This window comes from Coptis chinensis, chromosome 8 (genome assembly GCF_015680905.1).
Source record: "Coptis chinensis isolate HL-2020 chromosome 8, ASM1568090v1, whole genome shotgun sequence".
NCBI classification, from domain to species: Eukaryota; Viridiplantae; Streptophyta; class Magnoliopsida; order Ranunculales; family Ranunculaceae; genus Coptis; species Coptis chinensis.
Genome location: NC_141463.1, coordinates 51,938,165 through 51,958,502, shown reverse-complemented (window position 1 = coordinate 51,958,502; position 20,338 = coordinate 51,938,165). Strand labels below are relative to the sequence as shown.

Sequence of the window (20,338 nt, the reverse complement as noted above, 5' to 3'; positions counted from 1 at the left end):
GTGGATTAAATCCAGATGAAGTGTCTAAGAAGAGAACATAATTTGAAAAGAGGTTGACAGAAGAAAGTCCGCAAGTAGATAACCAAGTGTCCAAGTATGTAGCAGCTACTGGGACAGAGGTACTGAAGCAAGTTCACATTGGCATAGAGCTAGAGAGTGAAGCAGATTCAGCTGGAATTGACAAGGAGCCCAAGGATCTTTGAAGCACTCATCGAGATAAAGGATGATGAAGCTGGAAGTGAGCAAGTGGACAAAGATGTTGAACCTGCTACTCTGAACCAAGTGGGGACGGAGAAATGCCCACAAAGTAAAGCAGATGCAGCTGTATGTGAGAAGGAGGATGTTGAACCTACTGCTGAGGAGGATGTTGAACCTGCTACTAAGGAGGCTGTATGTGAGAAGGAGGATGTTGAACCTGTTTATGTGGAGGATGTTGAACCCACTACTAAGGAGGATGTTGAACCTGCTGCTGAGGAGGATGTTGAACCTGCTACTAAGGAGGATGTTGAACCTGCTGCTAAGTTGGTCCAAGTGGAGGCTAACCAATGCCAACAGAGTGAAGCAGATGCAACAGCTGGAATTGAGCAAGTGAAAGAGGATGCAGAAGCTGCTACTTAGGACCAACTCAACATGGAACCAGATGAAGTGAATCATGATGAAACAGCTGGAAGACAGGTACAGCTGTAGGATGCAGAAAACAACAAAGCTAAAGATGCTGAAGATGGGTCTGCTGACCAGCAGGAGAACATAGCTGAAGATAAGAACTAGGGGACATCGAAATGCTCTCATTTTCAGATGTTTGTTATTATTCCGTTATTATTTTGGAACTTATGTGTCTAATTTCGCAGTGCTCCGTTCTGATAAATATAATATTTTGAGAAATGCTCTCATTTTCAGATGTTTGTTATTATTCTGTTATTATTTTGGAACTTATGTGTCTAATTTCACAGTGCTCCGTTCTGATAAATATAATATTTTGAAGTCAGTGGTTTGTTAAGATAACGTATCTAAACAATAGACAAAACACCTGAAATTAGTATTTGTTTAGATAATTTTCAAATTACAAACCTAAGTGTTTCAATTGAGGCGTTAATTTTATAGTATTTGTTTTTTTGCTACCTACCTTACATATTGATAACTTCAATAGACAAAACACCTGCAAGTATAAACAACAAAATACCATTACATTGATTCCCAAATAACTTACATAGTCATTGAAAGGCAAAAGAAAATCCAAATAACATTATTTTGAAGGGGTTTGAACTCAGTGGTTTGTTTAGATAACGGCCCTAGATAATGTCTCTAATTTTCAAGATACAATCCTAAGTGTTTCAATTGTAGCGTTAATTTTAACCCTTAATTTTATAGTATTTTTTATAGTATTTGTTTTTTTTTTTGCCTACATATTGATAACTTCAATAGACAGAACACCTGCAAGTATACCCAACAACAAAATACCATTACATTGATTCCCAAATAACTTACATAGTCATTGAAAGGCCAAAGAAAATCCAAATAACATTACAAGATTAGTTGCTGATAGTACTTATAGCTATCGCTGATGGTTAACTCAAATGTTGTCTTCATTGGTAAAATCAGCTGGAACCCCAGCTAAAAAGTCAATCCAAGCAGCATCATCTGTCGCATTAGGGTAGGTTGCTCTGTTGTGTCCAAGGGCACCACAACGGCTGCACCTTCTCCTTTGCACTGGCACACCCTCTCCTTTAGAACGTTTCCTCTTCTTTTGGGGCCTGCCAGGCATTACCTCATCTGTGGGAGGACGAACCATGATGTTGTAACTTCCCCAATGCCACTATTCTTTGCCCTTCATCGGTGTCCAATTCTCTTGATAGGTATCCATCATCATATCCTTTGAGTAGCACGGCAGGTAGAAGTCATATACACAAAACCGACCATCGTCAATGGCCTTCATTGCATGGCTGCAAGGAATACCAACTTGTTGAAAAAAACGACATGTACAACATTTTTTTAGTAGGTCAACTGTATCCGTGCGCCCTATGCTGGTAACTGAGTATACGTACTCACTAGCCCTTATTGTAGTGAACGGCCAACTAACATAACTAGAGGAAATGATTACATCCTCAGCTGATTTCGTCAGCTTTGTTTTCAGCTTCGAAGCCATGACCCGATAGTCATAAAAGTGCCTCATAATGTTCATTCGAATACCATTTAGCAGAGATGTAATTGGCATAGCTCGCTCAGGCATAATCATCTTATTCCAACTCTCGATATGATTTGTATAACAAATTCCAAACCTTCTCATTTCAGCATAGGCAAATGACCACTGTTCTTTCTGAATCTTTATTATTTTTGTGTAACCTTTACTATCACTACACCAAATGCGACACATGATTCTACCAAAGTCAGCTTTATCATAAGTTTCTGCAACGGCCTTAACTCTCCCTTTGGTGTCTTCTTTGCTAACATTGTTGGAGATATGTTGTGTACAAAAGCAATGGTACACATTTGGAAGAATTTTTGGCACTGCCTGGAGAATGCTAGTATGCCTATCTGATAATAGAACAAACTTATCTGTAGGACCAACTACAACATCTCTGAGTTTTTGAAGAAACCAATCCCAATGTTCATTACTCTCTTTTGGGACTACACCAACTGCTATTGGAAAGCAATGACTATCTCCATCAACAAAAAGAGCAGTTAGGATGACAGACTTGTATCTGCCCTTCATGAAAGTTCCATCGATCATAATCAATGGACGAAGGCACCTTCTATAGGCATGAACAATTACGTCATAGCTCACAAACAAACGCAACCTGTGCTCGCTTGTTGTTATTATATCAGTGTGGCAATCTGGATCAATTTTCTTTAGTTCTTTAAAATAAACTGGCAGCATCTGGTTTGATTGACTGAAGCTTCCCCTTATCTACATCAAAACAAAATACACCAGCTCAGGTTACATATGCCTAATAGTTACACACCATGACAGATACAAGTTAATCTAAAAGATGATACATGTTCTTCATAGCATACTATAAAGAATAATTCGGTGTACATAGTATACCCTAAGCAAGGAATTGTACTAAGACTTTATATATTGCTACTAGTTATCCTAATAGTTGCTGACAGTTACAATTGTACTCTGACCTTTTCTAACGTAATTTCTCTGGCCCTCCATGCAACTTTATATGTCACATCAGTTAGTTGTGACTATTTCACCTCCAACTAAAGGTTCTTTGCAGTCAGTTCTTCATTGTCCTTAAACTTGGACATAACAATTTCTGAAACCCACTTTGCGTCTGCTTGTGAATTTTTAGAAACATCCTTATCTTGTGCACAAGTGTGTGCATCTCTAAAAGTTATAACCACCCACATATCAGACCTAGTTGCAGGTTTTGCATACAAATGAAATGGACAGTTAGTTGCCTTATAGTTGATTACCAAATTTTGGGAGGTGGTATTGCAACGACGTAAAGCAAACATGTGTGCAATTGCATAAGATTTCATGTCTTTCACTAGATCATCTCGAGTGGCGTAGTGCTGACCTACTTTAGGGGGTACAAACTTCAACCCCTCATTACAAGGATTTACAACCTTACTTTGGTTCGTAGTGGTTTTTGGACTATGAGAACCACACAAAGGATCATATCCTTGACGTAGGTCTTCAGAATTCAGATCTTTAGCACCAATAACCTTAGCATCAACCATTCCCTCCAATTCGAAATCAATCTCACCTTCCTCATTGCCATCATTCATAACTGTCAAAGGTGTGTCCCCCCACAAATACTCTTGACTTCGATTTGGAGTCGACCATATATCGCCATCATCATGATCGTATTCTTCTACTTGATCATCTTTATCATCTTCAACTACCATAACTTCACCCGCAGCATCTTCATATTCATTTTGAAATTCAACATCCTCATTACTTCGAGAACTTCCGATTATGTTTTCTTGAGGAATGTCAGCTGTATCAACTAAATCATTTAGTATTTGAACTTCATTTTCATATTCATTTTGAAATTCAACCTCCTTATTACTTTGAGAACTACCGATTATGTTTTCTTTAGGAATGTCAGCTGTATCAACTAAATCATTTAGTATTTGAACTTCATCTTCATCTTGAAATTCAACCTCCTCATTACTTCGAGGACTGGCAATTATGTATTCTTCAAGAATGTCAGCTGTATCTCCATATGGATTTTGAGAATCAAACTCTTCATAGTCTGGTTGATCAGCATCTTCAATACCAGTGGGATCATCCTCTACATTATAATAGGTCAACCATTAGTGCATGGACTATCAGCAACTGAAACTATAATTATCCCCTGTAATGTTTATACTGCTCACCTTCAATGACAATTGGAAGATGTATTCTTTCTTCTATTGATTTGCAACTACCAACTGCACTTGAGCTTCCCTTTGGGAACAAATCTAAAATGGTTACTAAATGTGAGTAATTGAACAGACATTTATGCGTAACTAACATATTTACAGGTGTACTACTTGTTCCCCATCCCTCACTTGCCATGACCTTTTCGAACGTCTCCAAGCTGTGTGGGACATTTTCAACGACATTTTCATTTTCCACATCTTGCAATTGACGAGTTGCAGTTGAAGGTTGTTCTAGCGAATTTGTCGCGGGAACACAAAGCATTTATAACCACAAGAACCAAACCATTTACTGGAACTAAGAATAACTAAAATAAAATTAGTGATTTACCTATTGGTTCGTCCACAAGTTTAAATTGATTGAAAGAATATTTCTGTCGAGCTAGCACTTTTTCTTTCAAAAAATATTGTTTCCTTGGAGAATCAATAATTGGAATTTCTTCATTAAGTTTCTTCTTAATACAATGTTCTCCACCACTTGATCTAGGACAAGCACTCTTTGGCAGCAGAGAAGGTTTAAACGGCTCACTACAAACTTGTTTCTTCTTTGTACTAGGAATTCCATAACTTGATCCAGGACTTGCAATTCTAACCATTTCTTGTTTAAATAGCTCACTACTAGCCGGTTTATTCTGCACTCTAGGTTGTCCACCACCTTTTCCAGGAGTAACACTATCTATTTTAAATGTATTTCAAGATTTAACTTTTTTTGTTCTTCCACGATGGGTTGTCCAGGACTTGATCTTCTAATTTGTCCTGCTCCCATACCACATGGTGTGATGATAATTGCTTCATTAATAACCCAAACTTTAATTGCTTTAGTTGGAGTCTTCTTCTGCTTCTTAATCATGTTCAAGTAGTCGATTTCTTCATCGATTCTACAAAGGGACTTGTTCATCAAATATCTAACAGAAAAACTCAATCTTATGCGCGATGACACAGCTTCAACAAGACACGTGAATCCTTCAAAGGGAGTATCCACATCAAACACTCTCAATTTCACCTCACCCCCTAGATACTTCATCACACCATGCTTGTCAGATTTCATCTCGCCATCATAATAAATAAGCATATCGAATGAACCTGAAAAAATACAAAGTCAGCACAATAAAAAGTATGAGCTTTTAATAAAATGACAGTAAAGTTCTTTCATTTATGACATTGTATAACCCTTGTATAAATACCATAACTATGACAACAAAATCAACTTGGAAATGGTAAACCACCATGGAAACCTTATAAAAAAACACTCACACTTCTACGTAAAACTACAAAGAAGCAAACTGAAATATAAACCTACATAGAAACAAACCAACACTAAAGACAACTAAACAAACATCAAAACTGACCATTATCGAGGTTTGAGTTCTTTTCATCCATCACAATCCTTAGAAAAATCGAAAAAGAGAAAAATAGAGTAGAAGATCAAAAAAAGAAGGACCCAGAGAAAAAATGTAGCTTTGGAGTTTTGTAAAAACTTTTTGAGGTTGGCACAAAAAACGAGGTAAATATTGTCTCGTCTTTAAATTACAAAAATAACGTAAAAGTTGCTGATAGTAGATCCATAAGTTGCTGGTTCGTGATCCCACAATAGCTAAAGTCCGTTTTCATTTTTGCTGGGTTGAAATCCAACGGTCATTAATTGCTGGTACGTATCGCTAAGAGAATCTAAAGGATAGATATGATTGCGTATGTCAACAGGAAGTACAAGAGAGAGAGAGTGTGTGTGCAGAGGAGAGAGAGTGGCGGAGGAGGAGAGAGAGTGTGGTACAGAAGGGCAAAAGGGTCAAAAACCCGTTGAATTAGTCAAAATTGAATGGCATGGCCGGTTGGAGAACAATGTGTATTTATTATGGCCGATTCAGGCAATTACCCTTGTTTTTTGCCTCTTATAAGAGACATTCTACTAGAAATGTCTTATAAGAGGCTCTAATTCTATAAGTACTAAAATTGGATCTACTTCAATTCTATAAGTCTTATAACTTAAAAATGACTCAAACACCACCGTCCATATACCCCTAGCCTCATTTCTCTCTTCTTCCGTTTTCATTATCTTCTTCTCCAAATAACTCAATTGCCCTAGCCACCACTGGCTACCACCACCACCACCACCACCACCACCGCCACTACCACCACCATCATCACCACCACCACTACCACCACCATCATCACCTCCACCACCACTACCACCGTATTACTAAGACTATCACCACCACCACTATTGTGGTATTAAAACCACTACTATCACCGTGCTATTAAGACCAATATCATCACATCTACTACCACCGTACTATTAAAACTATCACCACCACCACCACCACCGTGGTATTAAGACCAATATCATCACCTCCACTACCACCACCACCGTGCTATTAAGACCACTACCACCATCACCGCCAATTAAGATAGTTTTCTAAAATCGATATTCTAATTATCAAAATTGATTTGAAACCGAAAATCAAACTATATATTTGTTTCAAATTAATCTATTCAAGTTAAATGTGATGTAAAACAGGATTATATTTGTCAAATAACTATCTATAGGATGTCATGTATTTGTTTTTTCTATTTTTACAAGTGCTTATAAGAGGAACTTAAAATGAAAAACAAACCACTTTATAAGACCATCTTATAAGACCGTTTTATAACACATGCTCTTATAAGACCCTCTTATAACTTAACCCAAAAAAACAAATAGCCCCTTAACTTGATGTGGTGCGAGTTAATGAAAGGATCAATTAGTCAATTCTAATGCCACATCAACCAAAATTTATATACAGGGATGTGTTTTGAAACTTGATTTCCTTGTTTCCTATTTGAGCAAACATTGTTTCTTATCCTCCAAAAGTCAAAAATGAACGCTTTTGGGCCAACTTCGTGATTTCATATTCGGCTGGGCCATCTGCTGGTAGCATCCTTCTGAAAAACGTTCTTGGAAGTCTGGTTTTAAAAATCATAGTTTATTACCATTAAGTTGAGAACAATGGCTATTGGAATGATAATAACTTTTATGTGCTTATTGTGTGCTTTACGGAAAAACAGCCTTTTAAAGGGTGAATTGTTCAAACGACAATTGATCAATCGAGACTGTATGCCGTGTGCTCTGGGCGGCTGGCAGAGTAATAATACCCATGGCCGGCCAACGTTTGTATTTCTGCACGCACAAGCCAATTAAGTATGGCAAACGGCAAATCCAGGTTGGCCCAAATACGAGACTATGACTCATTCAATGGTGATATCGGCATATAGAAGAAAGAAATTCTTTTTGTGGTAAAAGCCGAAAGAAATTCTGTTATGCCTAGTAAACGAAGAAACTTCGATAAAGTCATTGTCTCCTCTATGTTACAGTATATATATATATTACGCAGTCTACTGTCTACAGTATATATATTACGCAGTCTCAAAAGTCCAAGTCACTTTCATTAACGCGCACCACATGACCTTCCATATACAAGTCAAAGTATTGCCACTTGCTAGGTCCATCTTCAATTTGATCTCTCTCTCTCTTCCCCTTATAAATGCATGAACTCAATTATTTGTATCTCACATTCTTTCACTATTCTGCTAGTTCTTCTGCAAGCTTTTGAGTCTTCTCCAATCATGTCCTCAGCTACTCCTTCTCCAGCTCGTTCTATGGAGCAAACTGCAACATGGGCTGTTGCAGCTGTGTGTTTCGTTATGGTTGCAATTTCCATCTTTCTTGAATATATTCTCCATGTTATTGGAAAGGTTAGTTTATTTTTATTTTATTTCTTTTTTCTTTTTGCGATATTGGAAGAAGTTAGTAGAGTTAATCTATACGTCATGACTCAGGATGAATGTTTAAAAGTAACTTTATAAATTTGGTATAAGAATGTGTTTTTTGGTACGTAGTCTAATTAAGAAATAGTGCACTTAAAAGTAAATGTTATTTGATTGATTTTGTATGCCCATATAGTTTCGGTTGTTTTTATTTGGGTGCTAATATTCTCGCCCCTCAACTTGATAACCTCCCCCAAAACTAAAATGCCCCATATGCCCTTCTATCAAAACACCGAACCAACTACTACTTCTACTCTTTTCTCTTTTAGCTCTCAAACCAATTTGATGTTAATTCGAACAAATTACTCTAAAGACTTTGGTTGGTTTTGAAACCATTTTGACGTTAATTTGAAAAACTAGTCCAATGACCTCTAAACAAGAAGAAGTGAAGAACTGCCTCGTCGATCATTCCTCTTTCCAGAACTGACGATGGTTATGTGGCTACCACTTTTAACTACTGCAACTCTTATTCTACGCAGAAATTGTAGTTTGACAATTACTGAGGGAGAGCGAAATCATGGTTTGATCAATGTGACAGTATTTAGTTTCATTGTATCATTTAGTTGGCTGCATTTCAAATGGACATGAGCTGCACAAATGGTGCTTGTTGAAGGAGGAGTTAGACTATTGTAAATTAGAGGAGCATTTCGGGTATTCTGTTTTTTGGGTGGGGAGTCGATAACGCATAAAGTTTTGTTGTTAGAAATGACTTTTGGTTGATTCTCCTTTTAAACTAGCACTTTTTCGAACATTAACGGAGTAGTATCCCTTTTTCTTTTTCTTTTGTTCCCCTGTACCGTACACTAGCTATAGCCAATTTGGTCGGCAAGACATTTCTCTTCCAGTTTTAAAGTTCCAATGGTAAATGTATTTTTTCCCTGTGCGTGCAGTGGTTACAGAAGAAGCACAAGTTAGCTCTTTACGAAGCACTAGAGAAGGTCAAAGCAGGTGAGACTAGCTCTTAAACAACACCATCTTGTTTATATTACCTTTTCACTAGCCTCATGCCCTACGCACGTGGAGCAATCTCAAGCCCCACCATTAATTTTCTTTCTAATTTTAAATTTACAATAAAAATGAATTACTATTTTATCCATATGTTCAATCATTTTTTCGGTCTTGGAGCCCACTACACACTTGTTAGAAAACAAATTTGACAATTGTAAAAATACGGTTTGGCACCTAAAAAAAGAAAAGAAAAAACAAAAAAAATTGTGAAATTACCAAAATACTCCTACGTCCATACCAATCACTATTCACTGGACTCCTCATTTTTCTATATATTAAAGATTAGTTGTAATTTAAATTTTAAATAATTTGATTTTGATATTATATTCACTCTAGAATTTTGTACTTTTTTATTTTCATAGTCAACTCTTTCAAAATCAGTATATTTTTCTTCCCCTATAATTTATTTCCCATATCAAAACGATGATTACTAGTTATAACACGTGTCTTACTTCTTTTTTTTCTCCAGAACTTATGCTACTTGGCTTCATATCCTTGCTCCTAACAATAGCAAAAGGACCTATCTCCAGTATTTGTGTACCAATCAGTGTTGGTGATACTTGGCTTCCATGTAGTAATGGAGAGAAATACGAGAAAGCTAAAAAAACTGATGGCTATACAGACAAATGCTTAGACAAGGCACGGAATCATGATCACACTCTTCCTTCAATCTGTTGATTTAACTTTTTGATATGGTCAATTACTATATTACTAAATAATCTTACTGGACCTTGGCCCGTTGTGTTGTGGTCTCGTGTGGATGCAGCCAGGTAATAGAGTGGCACTCATGTCAACATACGCAATTAACCAGCTTCACTACTTCATATTTTTCTTGGCTGTTTTCCACGTGCTATACAGTTTACTCACCATGACATTTGCTAGTGCTAAGGTAAAACTGTTTCTACCCACAGCTGACTCGAGACTGGAACATGTTTCTTCTCTTGTAACATTGTTTGTTTGGGATTGCAGATGAGAAGATGGAAGATGTGGGAAAAAGAAACTAGGACAGCTGAGTACCAATACTCACATGGTAAGTAATGTTGATTAAGTGATTTATACACATTTTAAATTTTATCGCTAACTGGTTGTGTTTGTTTGCGAGTATAATTATTTATTATGAGAAGTGATTTTCTTGAAATTAAGTGATTTATTGGCGAAATGGTTCAAACTATTTGATTTAACCATTATGTGGTTGCACATGACAAATATGAGCAATCAAACGCTGTTTATTATGGAATCTAATGAGAAAATGATTTCCTTACTTTTGCCTGCCCTGGCTTGGAAATACTTGCGTAAATCGAAAGGAAAATGTAAGTAGCGTGCCACACTGACACTGACATTATATTTATTAGTACGCAATGGTAACCGAATTGAGTTAGTATTGCTAATATTGGAAATAAATGCTGGTGCAAAGTCAACTAGTTCAAGTATGAACTATGAACGTATCAAAGAAAGTTTGCAGTTTGACTATGAACTATGAACGTATCAAAGAAAGTTTGAAGTTTGACCAACTTGCGAAATAATAAATTAAACAATTTCATACTGACTTTATTTGAACAATGATTATTCCAAGTAAAACCGGTTAAAATATTATAATTTTGAATTTGTGTGCCTTGTGCGTAACAGATCCCGAGAGATTCCGGTTTGCAAGGAATACAACTTTCGGGCGAAGGCATTTGAGCTTTTGGAGCAGGTCAACCGTTTTACTTTGGATTGTAAGTATTATATTTAACCACAACGATGAGCTCTCTCTATTTGATTTCTTGTACACCATAATATGCAATTGACAGTTTGACACTAGTATATATCTATAACTAGTGAATTTAACCAACTTTTCTAATAAACAATATGAGATTGCAAACTTAAATGCGCAGTTGCGTTCCTTTTCTGTAGTCTATTAGTCAATTTGCCATACAAATCTTAAACGTGCTACAAGTCAAATAATACAGTCGCACCAACATATTGATAGCTCTTTTGGAGCTGAAAAACAACAGCACTGTTCGTCAATGGAAGTAATTAGTTTTGGCAATTTGTTTCCTTCTTGAAAACGATTGAGAGTTTTAATGTAAGGCCCGCGGATGTCCTACACTGGTGCGAACTTGAGGACCTTCCAATGGAAAACAAGGAATTTATAACTCATGGCCTCATGGGCCATTAAACTGGCAAGATGGGCGTGCGCGTCTAACCTTATGCACTTTTGTAGTTATCAACCAGGCATGGTTGTTCACATTTCAATATAATAAATTAAGTTAGAAAATAAGAATTTTTTTTTGGTAACTAACGAGGAGATGTTTGCTGCGCCTATGATACTCTTCGTCCATTCAATTTGGTTTTAGCTTACTAAAACAAAATTTTGGATTAGCTACGCAAGATACGATTTTCATTTGAGCTTGGCATCCGCATTTTCAGGTGTGCTTCTTCAGGCAATTCTTCAGATCGGTGCTTAAAGTCGATTACTTGACTCTGCGACATGGATTTATAATGGTGAGCATCACTAAATTGTCTTACTTAAATAACTGATAACTCTTAATTACCAAGTTACTAGTACTTGTGTACTAACAAATCCATCCCATGGTTAATTTCAGGCGCATTTGGCACCCCAGAGTGCAAGCCATTTTGATTTTCAGAAGTATATTAAAAGATCATTTGAGGAGGATTTCAAAGTTGTTGTAGGAATCAGGTAGGTTTGGTTGTTTATTTAATTTGGTTCTTTAATTTGTTTACTAAATAGAAGATGTGTGATTGATAGTTTGTTGCCTGTATGTGCAGTCCAGTAATCTGGTTGTCTGCGATTCTCTTCTTATTAACCAATACTAACGGTAAGACTCACATAATCTAGTGCCCCATCTAAACGTAATTCACCACCAACTTCTACTAAAGAAACATTTATCTTAAAAATCATTTGCACGCCCTTGTACTACATACTGACTTAAACGAAACTTGTATGCTTTTTGTGGACAGGATGGTATACTTCTTTTTGGCTACCCTTCATTCCATTAGTAGTGAGCATCACTTCCGTATTTATACTTTTATCTTTTCATGTGGAATCAAATGTAGGTGAAGTTAATGGGTATTGTGGTTTTTGCAGATATTATTATTGGTCGGGACAAAATTACAAGTAAACATAACAAAGATGGGATTAAGGATTCATGAGAAAGGAGATGTAGTAAGAGGAGTTCCAATGGTTCAACCAACTGATGAAATGTTTTGGTTCAATCGTCCAAAATTCTTACTCTTCCTAATCCACTTCGTTCTATTTCAGGTAATTTTACAATTACCCGGCCAAATTTGTAGTATTTCACTTGGTGAACACAAATGACACAATTTGTATGTAACGTTCTAATTTCCTTAGCATCCCATCCTCAAGCTATTCAACAAACAATATTAGTTTCTTTAACGTGGTGTACGTGGGCGTTCTAATATTCCTTTTCCGATGCATGCGTTTTTCTCAATGCAGAATGCCTTCCAACTAGCCTTCTTTGCATGGACTACTGTAAGTAGTAATTTTGAATTGTATTCTGAAAATACTAAAACCAGTTCTCATCCACCGTCCCCCAACCAATGAGGCTAATGAATTCTTTATTAATCTTCATTTATAGTACGAATTTGGGCTGAAATCATGCTTTCATGAGAAGGTGGAGGATGTAGCTATCAGGATTGCAATGGGGTAAGTTTCATTTTCATATTTCATTCTTTTGAAGTGCAATGACCATTTAAGGCAAGTGCCAACTAGCAAAGTTGGTAAAACATTTGGAGGATACTAGAGGTTTGGGGTTCGAACCCGCCAGCAATGGCGGAGCCAAAGATTGTCTCTAGGGGGGGCCTAGTTACATTGCCGAACCTAAACAAGTACTTGTATTTTTTTTTACACTGTGGAACAATATACACGTGGAACAATATACACTGAGAAGGTATGGTAAACAAAATAGCTATGCATCTAAGAAGGCAAAAGCCTTAGTATTGACCAACAAAGTAGGATTGTAGGCTTAAACAAGTACTACTTTTTTTTTGTATTTTTTTTTTGTCACATGTTCAAGGGCCTACGCCCTACCTGGCCTGGGCATAGCTCCGCCACTGCCCGCCAGTATCGATGAGTATCTGATCTCATTTAAAACCCATTTAAAACAGGGTTGCCAAAATAAAATCTAATGAAAATGACCATTTTTAAAGTTCTAATATCACATTATCTTGTTTGTTATAATCAGGGTTGTCATAGAGTTTCTCTGTAGCTACGTGACTCTCCCTCTATATGCCTTGGTAACACAAGTAAGTGTGACGTTTAACATTTAAGATCACATTATCTCTATAACTAATAGTTATGTATCTAATCACCTTTCTACATGGTGCAATAAATAAATAGATGGGTTCAACCATGAAGCCAACCATATTCAATGAAAGAGTGGCGACAGCTCTAAAAAAATGGCACCATCAAGCAAGGAAGCACACAAAACAAAGTGCGCATGGGAATTCAGCATCTGTGACCCCATTATCCAGCATGCCAACTACTCCTACACGCGGCATGTCGCCCGTCCATCTCTTGCGCCACCATCGAGGTGAGCTGGACAGTGCGAACCCGTATCATTGGGAAAGTGAAGGATCACCTTCCCCTTCTGTATCTCCCAACCGTCGGTTTCATTATGCTCTAGAAGATAGAAAAAGGGAGGCTGAGGAAATGGGTTTGACTTTACCAAAAAAAGAGGAAATGGGTTTGACAGAAATCCAAATATCATCACCACCTCATGAACTCCTCACTAGCCGTGAAACTGATGTTGGTGATGACTCTAGAGGGCATCACCAAATTAATATTGAGTTAGGGGATTCTAAGGATGATTTTTCTTTTGATAAGAGACCAAGAGTATGATTGAGCAATATTTTTACAAAGGTTTATATGTATATAATCTTATAACGTGTCTTGCGTTTTTTCTTACAACATTTGTACGTAGATTTTGTTATTCAACACAAAAAGACCGGAATTCTTTCTGCCACACTCCGTGCATTGTTGTTCTGTCTTGCTCTGTGTATCAGGTAAGTAGCAATGTTGCTCCCCCTGCAATTCGTAGAGACAAAAACACCTCCAAAGTAGCTATACTTGTCTCATGCCTGTACCTTGATCCCATGGAATATTTTAGTATCATAATAGTAGGGCAACCGAATAATACTCAAAGTACAATGACCATACTACATGCCAATCCCAATATACTCTCAATAAATTTGCATCCCATTTGCAAACGTGAATTTTGGGTGGCAGATTTGTGTCTTAGATTCAATCCCAATATACTGTCAAAAAATATACATCCCTTGCATAGTTAAAGAAGCATGTTGACCAGGCCGGTGTGTTAGTATGTGGAAACAGCAACAAGTTGAGGACAGAAGGAACAGTAGCAACCAAGGCGTGTATGACATTGTACTTTCGCCCCTTTCAGTGGTGCAAAAAGCTACAATGGCATTTTCTTCACAGGATACAATGGTTAACAGAAGGCGGATTTGCACTAAACAGACTTCTCTCTAGAATGGTAGATAACTCTCTCTAGCGGGAGTAGCAGCTAATAAAGAAGAAGAGAAGAAAAAGCTAGGGTTTGTATTTGCGAGTCAATAGATCTGGACGTGAGTCTTGGTTTTATAGAGATCCAGACGGTTCAGCTTCTAATACAGTATTAGAATCCTACTGTGATTAGAAAACAGAAACGTGGTGGAGAAGCAAAAACACTTTAGGGAATTGGCCAAGCCCACTACCCACTAACCTATTACATAGTAGAAGCCCAAGCCCGAACCCGGTTGACATGACACGTCACGACGCGACACGACTCGGCTCGGTGCAGTGCAGGCGGGCACGGTTGTGGCTTTGTGTGCGTCCTCCCTCCTAACACAAAAACCTTTGTACCCTAAGGGAACACCCTTATGCTAGAGGAAGTCCTTAAATACTTGCAAAGTCAGTGGTGGCTTACCAATGTGGGGCTATCAAGAAAGCACAAAAGTGGAGAGAACACTCAATGTTTTTGTCACACCCAAATTTCAAGAAAATTTAAAATAGGGAATTATCCAAGATATAATTATCTCAATCGTCACCCTATTCAATTATCTGAAAACCCAAGATGAAAAGAAACCCTAATAACATATTATCAACCACGATATTAAAATCTGAGATCAAATTTAAAACCGAACGGAACAATCCTTTAATCACATTATTAAACTACAAATAAACTAACCAACTCTATTACATCTGTCTCAAAACAAAACCTACACTTCAAAAAAACTTAAACCAAAAGACTCCAAGAGCAAATCCAAATCATGTGTCCTCATCCACTACACTCCGCCATCTATGTTTTTAAGAACACACTCACGTTGCAAAACAAAGCAAATATGGGTCAGCAAATTAAATTTGCTGGTATGAGTAAGACTAAAAATATAAAAACATTATGTTCTATATTTCAAATAAATGAATATACTATTACAATCATTTCAACTTGGAAGACAAGTTAGTTCCATTTTCTCAAAACGGCATGTAGTTTCTTCTCAAGTAAGATGTCACCCCCAATATATAATTCCAAGAATCTCATATAACAGTACTTATTATTCCCACTTTCCAAAATAACTCACAACATAAATACCACTTACATTTTACTTATAAAATACACATATGATAACCTAATTAAATATGAGTTTGATACACCTTACCTTTAAGCCAACACGTCGTCTTAGGGTAAGATATTTACGTCCCTGCATAAAATATTAATAGATCTTACCCTCCTGCAAAACAGAGTTATATATCACAACAAAATAATTTATCTCAGCCAATCAAATTTCTATCCATAATCAAACCTCATTTAATACATTTAAGTCTAATTGATGCAACCTGATTCATCCAACATATTTGGAGAATACCACTTATCATAATACCTATATCAAGGGTAGTCATTCATATGATATTATTACGTCATAACATTTTTGCATGTATAATCATAGATCTCAGACTATTACAAGTCATTAATATTTTTGTAATAACATATCAAGTTATAGTCATTTCGCAATCACATAAAATATCACAAGCATTCACTAATATTATTCACAGTCACATTTCACATCACACAAATTCACATACTTTTAGTTCATTCAATTCTACAATGTATCTAGTTTATTAATCACTTATTTATTGACCTCACCTTTAGTTCCTACTCCACGATTTGCACTTCACACATTTGCCAAATCACACATACCCGTGTGCCTCTCTCACACCGAGTACCACTACAAGACATATGTCCCAAGCGGGGATATCGCCTCCAGGAATATATTTACATCTTGCAAATTCGTAACTAGTGAGTCACAACCATCTCTAGGCTTTCCATGCGTATAATCGCAGCCTCTTATGGGCATTCAATATATCAGGTCATTCATGGCACATTCAATGAATACCTTGGGTCATTCTGGCCACATTCAAGGAATACCCATCATACACTAATAGGTCATTCATGGCACATTCAATGAATAACTTGGGTCATTCCCGCCACATTTAAGGAATACCCATCATAACAATAACAGGTCATTCATGGCACATTCAATGAATACGTATAGTCCCCCACTATTTTGGAATAGGATATTACAAAAGAAAGAATTTATGAAGTGCCAGCAGAAAGAAACGAAATTGCAATGCCTGAGATACTAGTGATTTACGACCTTAAATCAGTCATAGGGTAACATGTCTTATCTCACGTGAAAGAGGTAGATTTAAAATATTTGAACCAACATTCTCTTGTAGTAAAATAGATGACATGCACCCACACTACTTTTTCATTATATGCCAATTCTATGGTGTTGTGCTTTTTGGCCCTACGCTACCGGCGTTTCCTGAATGCTCTAGGATATATGCCTAAATATTCATAAGAACTGACCCAGTTCTACATTCATATAGGTGGATTTTCATCAAGTGTACATTGCAGTTAAAATATACTATCTCATAATAAATTGGATTATGGAATCCAATAAGAGTAAAATAACTCATCCTTACTCACTACAATTCTAGTTATACAATATATACAAAATTACTATCTCGCCAAAGGGTGGGATGTCTCAAAATTAAAAGACGATAGTATATTAGGACGATGAGGTGACTTGTTTTTCCCTATGAATCTACTTCATGGGATTACCAATCATATAGGTGGAGTTTCCGTCATTGTCGCCCTATATTATAGGCAAAAGTCTCATCCCTCTCGACGTATCAACCACTTGCCTCCTACTAGGCGGTTTAGTCAAAGGATCGGCCAAATTTAACTTTGACCTCACATAATCTAGAGCCACAACTCCAGATTCTAGCAGCTGCTTTATACACTTGTGTCTAAGACATATATTGCTTTCCCATTATATAATTTGCTCTTTGCCTTTGCTATTGCGACCTGACAGTCACAATGCATGGGTACAGCTGGAGGCAGTTTTGAGCCAATAGGAAGATCTGCCAAGAGGTTTCTAAGCCACTCAGTCTCATCATATGCTTTATCTAAAGCAATAAGCTCAGACTCTATGGTTGAACGAGCTATCAAGGTCTGCTTAGAAAATTTCCAAGCAACTGCACCTCCACCAAGAGTAAAAATATAACCACTAGCTAGTGGACTTAATATCATGAGAATCAAATATCCAGTTTGCATCACAATAATCCTCTATCACAGGTGGAGTTTGTCTAAAATATATGTCATAATTCATTGTTCCTCTCAAGTACTTAGCTAGTCTCTCTAAAGCACTCTAATGTTCCTTACCCACAATGAGTATATTTGTTTAACCTGCTAACTGCATAAACAATGTCAAGTATAATGCAATTTATCAAGTACATGAGACTACCAATAATTTGGGCATATTTAGACTGAGAGACATTGTATTGATTATTTTTCTTAAGTTCATTATTTGCCTCATAAGGTGTTAACATAGGCTTACTATCATAATAGTTAAACGTTTTCAAAAATTTCTCAACATAATGCTCTTGTGAAAGCGTATAACCATCACTGTTTCTGATGATTTTGATTCCAAGAATCACATCAGCCTCTCCCAAATCTATCCTTCATTTCAAATTGGGAGGATAAGATAACATCTTAGTGTTTCTCACAACATCAAGGCTAGGACTCATGATTAGCATATCATCCACATATAGACGGATAATTATATATGTATTCACATCAAAAGATTTAAAGTAAATACATTTATCAGCATCATTAATTTAATATCCATTGGACATTATTACACTGTCAAATTTTTCATGCCATTGTTTTGGCACTTGTTTCAACCCATATAAGGACTTAACCAAATTGCATACCTTATGCTCATTCCATAGTACTATATTATTGATAAGCACCCAAAAGTGTAGTTTAAACCCATTAATAGTATTACATTTAGGCTAATTATGTTTATAATAAATAAGAGTTAGTATTGTTTACGTGTTTTTATGTATTTTAGGTCTTGAAACTGTTTATGTGTTTAAAGATGTCATTTTGCATGAAAAACGAGTTAAGATGATTGCTAGAAGAGTTTTATGTTTAAAGCCCAAGAATCAAGAAGAAAAGCCTTTTTCAAGCCCAGTCAAAGCTAGAAAGTCAAAGTCAATTCGGATAGAAAAAGTACATAAAAGTCAACATAACTTCAAATGGGCGTATCTTATTTGGACTCGGGCCTTAGAATTGGGCCTACTTTATATCAAAATGACCGACTCTGAATAAGCTTTCAATGGACCTGGCCTTGCCCTAATTAGAACTATAAAAGTAGACGAAAATGGCACTGAAGTAATTTCGAGCAGAATTGGTTCTTTTAGACTTAACCTAATGGACTTTAAACTCACTTTAGAGGCTCAAGGTCCCCCTTTTTGGCCCATACATGAAAATGTAACCCTAACCCTCTTATATATAAAGAGGGATAAGACTAAACAAAACTTTGCTACTCCCCTCTTTAGTTTAGTTGTAAATTAGAGTTCTCTCTCTCTCTCTCTCTCTCTCTCTCTCTTTCTTTAGAATAGTTTAGGTTAGTTTAGTTTAAGTTTAGTTTTGTAGCCTCCACCTCCATTAAACCTCCATTAATAAAGCTTAGTTTTATTCAATTTATTGTTTAAATGTATTTTATTTACTGTTTTGATATTGTTAATCTAATGAATCACGGCTAACTCCTCCATTAGATGGGCTTTAATGAAGCCACATGAAGATGTGTGTTAATTAGAATAGTTGTTGTGCTGATTTTATGCTTCAAGTCCTTTGGGATGAGATTTAGAGATGAATCTCATAACAATGGACTAGAGTGTAATCCCATCAAAGAGATTTATGGGAATGCAATCTCTTAGACTAGCAAAACTATTGATAAGCACCCAAAACTATATTATAAAAACCTATAGAGGCATAACATTTCAGTCAATTTTGTGCTTAATAATCATGAAATAATCGCATATTCGTGCTTTTTGCAGGTTGGAGCAACTAATGTAAAAATTATGATAAAGCCAGCATTTAAGCACGGAATAGGGAGTATACACATGCCTTCCGATCAAGCCCATGTGAAGCCCAACAAATCCGGACTAAAGCCCAAAGACTCAAATAGTACATAATCCAGTCAGAAACGGGATTACGTGCACAGAAGCGTCAAACTTCCTAAGCTTATATCTCTTGAACCAGGACTCCGAATGCGACGAGTGAGCTGCTCCGACGATCAGTGCGACGAACTCTACGCATAGGCGGGAAGTTGTAAAAATGCCAAAAGACCGGATTGCCACTGGACACTGCACGTGGACCCACTAAACGGGCCCATAAGATTTGATGAGTCATCATGCAAGTCAAGACAAAGGTGCAAATAATTGGTGCAAATTTGACACCTTACATGAAGTTAATGAGTTGGTTGGATTTAGGTGATGATTATCTAAAAAAATGAAAGGTGTCAAATGGGGGTTAGTTGTGGATAAGTGAAAAATAAATGAGAGGAGAGTGTTTTACGTGGGAGAAGAGAAAAAGGCTCTCTTATGTAAAGTGGGGCTGATTTTGGGAGTTGGCTAGCTTTTACTTCCTTGACTTTTACTTTTCATTTACTTCCATGTCTTTACTTTTAGTTTTTAGTTTTAAGAAAAAGAGCTTGTAACTTGTTAATGGAGGACTACACCTTCTAGTTCTTGAATAAAAACTTCTGTTTTCTTTAGGTAATTAGTTGC

At 36.7% G+C, this 20,338-nt stretch overlaps 2 protein-coding genes across 3 annotated transcripts; one reads left to right on the top strand and one right to left on the bottom strand.

The window, feature by feature from the left end:
• Positions 1-1,813: 1,813 nt before the first annotated feature.
• Positions 1,814-2,875, bottom strand: LOC147481877 (uncharacterized). The gene has a single exon (XM_086579102.1). The coding sequence runs from the start codon at positions 2,873-2,875 to the stop codon at positions 1,814-1,816; it is 1,062 nt and encodes a 353-aa protein (XP_086435228.1).
• A 4,961-nt stretch (positions 2,876-7,836) lies between these two features.
• On the top strand, positions 7,837-14,165 carry LOC147481876 (MLO-like protein 12). 2 transcript variants are annotated; one of them, XM_086575448.1, is made up of 15 exons: positions 7,837-8,100; positions 9,063-9,120; positions 9,650-9,819; positions 9,947-10,069; positions 10,150-10,210; positions 10,807-10,895; positions 11,590-11,664; positions 11,766-11,860; positions 11,950-11,999; positions 12,142-12,182; positions 12,269-12,442; positions 12,638-12,673; positions 12,780-12,847; positions 13,386-13,446; positions 13,541-14,165. In XM_086575448.1, the coding sequence occupies exons 1-15, from the start codon at positions 7,894-7,896 to the stop codon at positions 14,039-14,041; spliced, it is 1,809 nt and encodes a 602-aa protein (XP_086431574.1). In that variant the 5' UTR covers positions 7,837-7,893; the 3' UTR covers positions 14,042-14,165. The 2 variants fall into 2 exon arrangements, with proteins under 2 accessions (XP_086431574.1, XP_086431575.1); XM_086575449.1 differs by lacking the exons at positions 13,386-13,446; positions 13,541-14,165 and having other exon boundaries at positions 7,858-8,100; positions 12,780-12,851.
• Positions 14,166-20,338: the final 6,173 nt, after the last annotated feature.